The sequence below is a fragment of the Octopus bimaculoides genome, chromosome 5 (assembly GCF_001194135.2).
Source record: "Octopus bimaculoides isolate UCB-OBI-ISO-001 chromosome 5, ASM119413v2, whole genome shotgun sequence".
NCBI classification, from domain to species: domain Eukaryota; kingdom Metazoa; phylum Mollusca; class Cephalopoda; order Octopoda; family Octopodidae; genus Octopus; species Octopus bimaculoides.
Window position 1 is genome coordinate 54,902,374 of NC_068985.1, and position 1,308 is coordinate 54,903,681.

Consider the following 1,308-nt stretch of genomic DNA (forward strand, 5'->3'; position numbering starts at 1 on the left):
AGAGAGAGAGAGAGAGAGAGAGAGAGAGAGAGAGAGAGAGAGAGAGAGAGAGAGACTCTCTTTCAGCTGAGTGGACTGGGGCAATGTGAACTGGAGTGCTTGGCTCAAAGATAAATTGCACAGCCCTGTGCCAGAAATTTAACCCATGACTTTGTAATCACGAACCCAATAACTTAACTACAAGGTCACACATATTCACACACACACACACAAACATGCAAATGAATGAGCGTGGAAGCTCTACTAAAAAGAGAAAAGAACAAACAAACAAAAGTAAATATATCCATAAAAATTTCAAAAGACATAGGAAAATAATATCTATGAATGTTCACCTCAACAGTTCGTTCTCGGTCCAGTTTAAAGCTCTCCATGTAGTTGAGTACCTGCTCATTCAGATGATTGGTCTCCTGGCTCAGTTCGGACGAACCATTACAATTCGAGATAAGCTGCTCAAACACTTTGTCGGGGCCGCCGATCTTCATCCATTTGTGATTGATCACTTGTTCTATCGATATCCGTTTGACCGGATCAACTACTAACATATGGCTGATCAAGTTCTCACATTCTGTATTAAGTATGACAAAGACACAGACAGATCAGAGAAGAGATAAATGAAAGAAATGAATTATGGTTACTGAATGCTGGCAGACATGTTATGTTGTTGGTAAAGAGTCTGATGGTAAGAATATATAAAACAAGACAAAATTACAATATAAGATACATCAGTCCCTTGGTTTACATGACACTCAGTTTGCAGGGTTATGTTTGGGGTTGAATAATCTCCTAAACACTTTATGTACACAGAAGGGCATGCATAGTTGTGTGGTTAAGACAGTCACTTTTGAACCATGTAGTTTTGAGTTCAGTCCTACTGTGCATCACTTTGGGCAAGTGTCTTGTACTATAACCCTAGAATGACCCAAAGCCTTCAGTGAATTAGGTAAACATGACAAAATGTGGAAGCCCACTGTATGTGTGTGTATGTCAAAACAAAAGATTGGAAAACATTTCTGGTGTTATTTATTCACCATTACACATGTTTCATTTGCTAATAGGAGTAAAAAAATTGTACATGTAAGAGAAACATGTAAAACATCTATTAGCAATCCATCAGACTGAGAATCAAACAATTTTTTCCAGTATCCTGTTTTGATATGTAATTACTCTGCATAACATATTTTCCAGAATTTTCAACTCTTATGAATACCTCATACATATATAACATCTACATATGATTTTGGAGTACTGGAATAGATAAATGTGCTTCAAGAGGAGGCAGCTTGGATTTTTACCCTATCTACATATTAT

The 1,308-nt window shown here is 37.1% G+C and overlaps 1 protein-coding gene across 1 annotated transcript in view; it reads right to left on the reverse strand.

Moving 5' to 3' along the window:
* Positions 1-1,308, reverse strand: part of LOC106878883 (serine/threonine-protein kinase SIK3) — a 104,569-nt gene that overhangs the window by 21,938 nt on the left and 81,323 nt on the right. Inside the window, exon 6 of the mRNA XM_014928227.2 lies at positions 333-565. Coding sequence (XP_014783713.1) covers positions 333-565 — 233 coding nt within the window. The remainder of the gene's footprint in view (positions 1-332; positions 566-1,308) is intronic.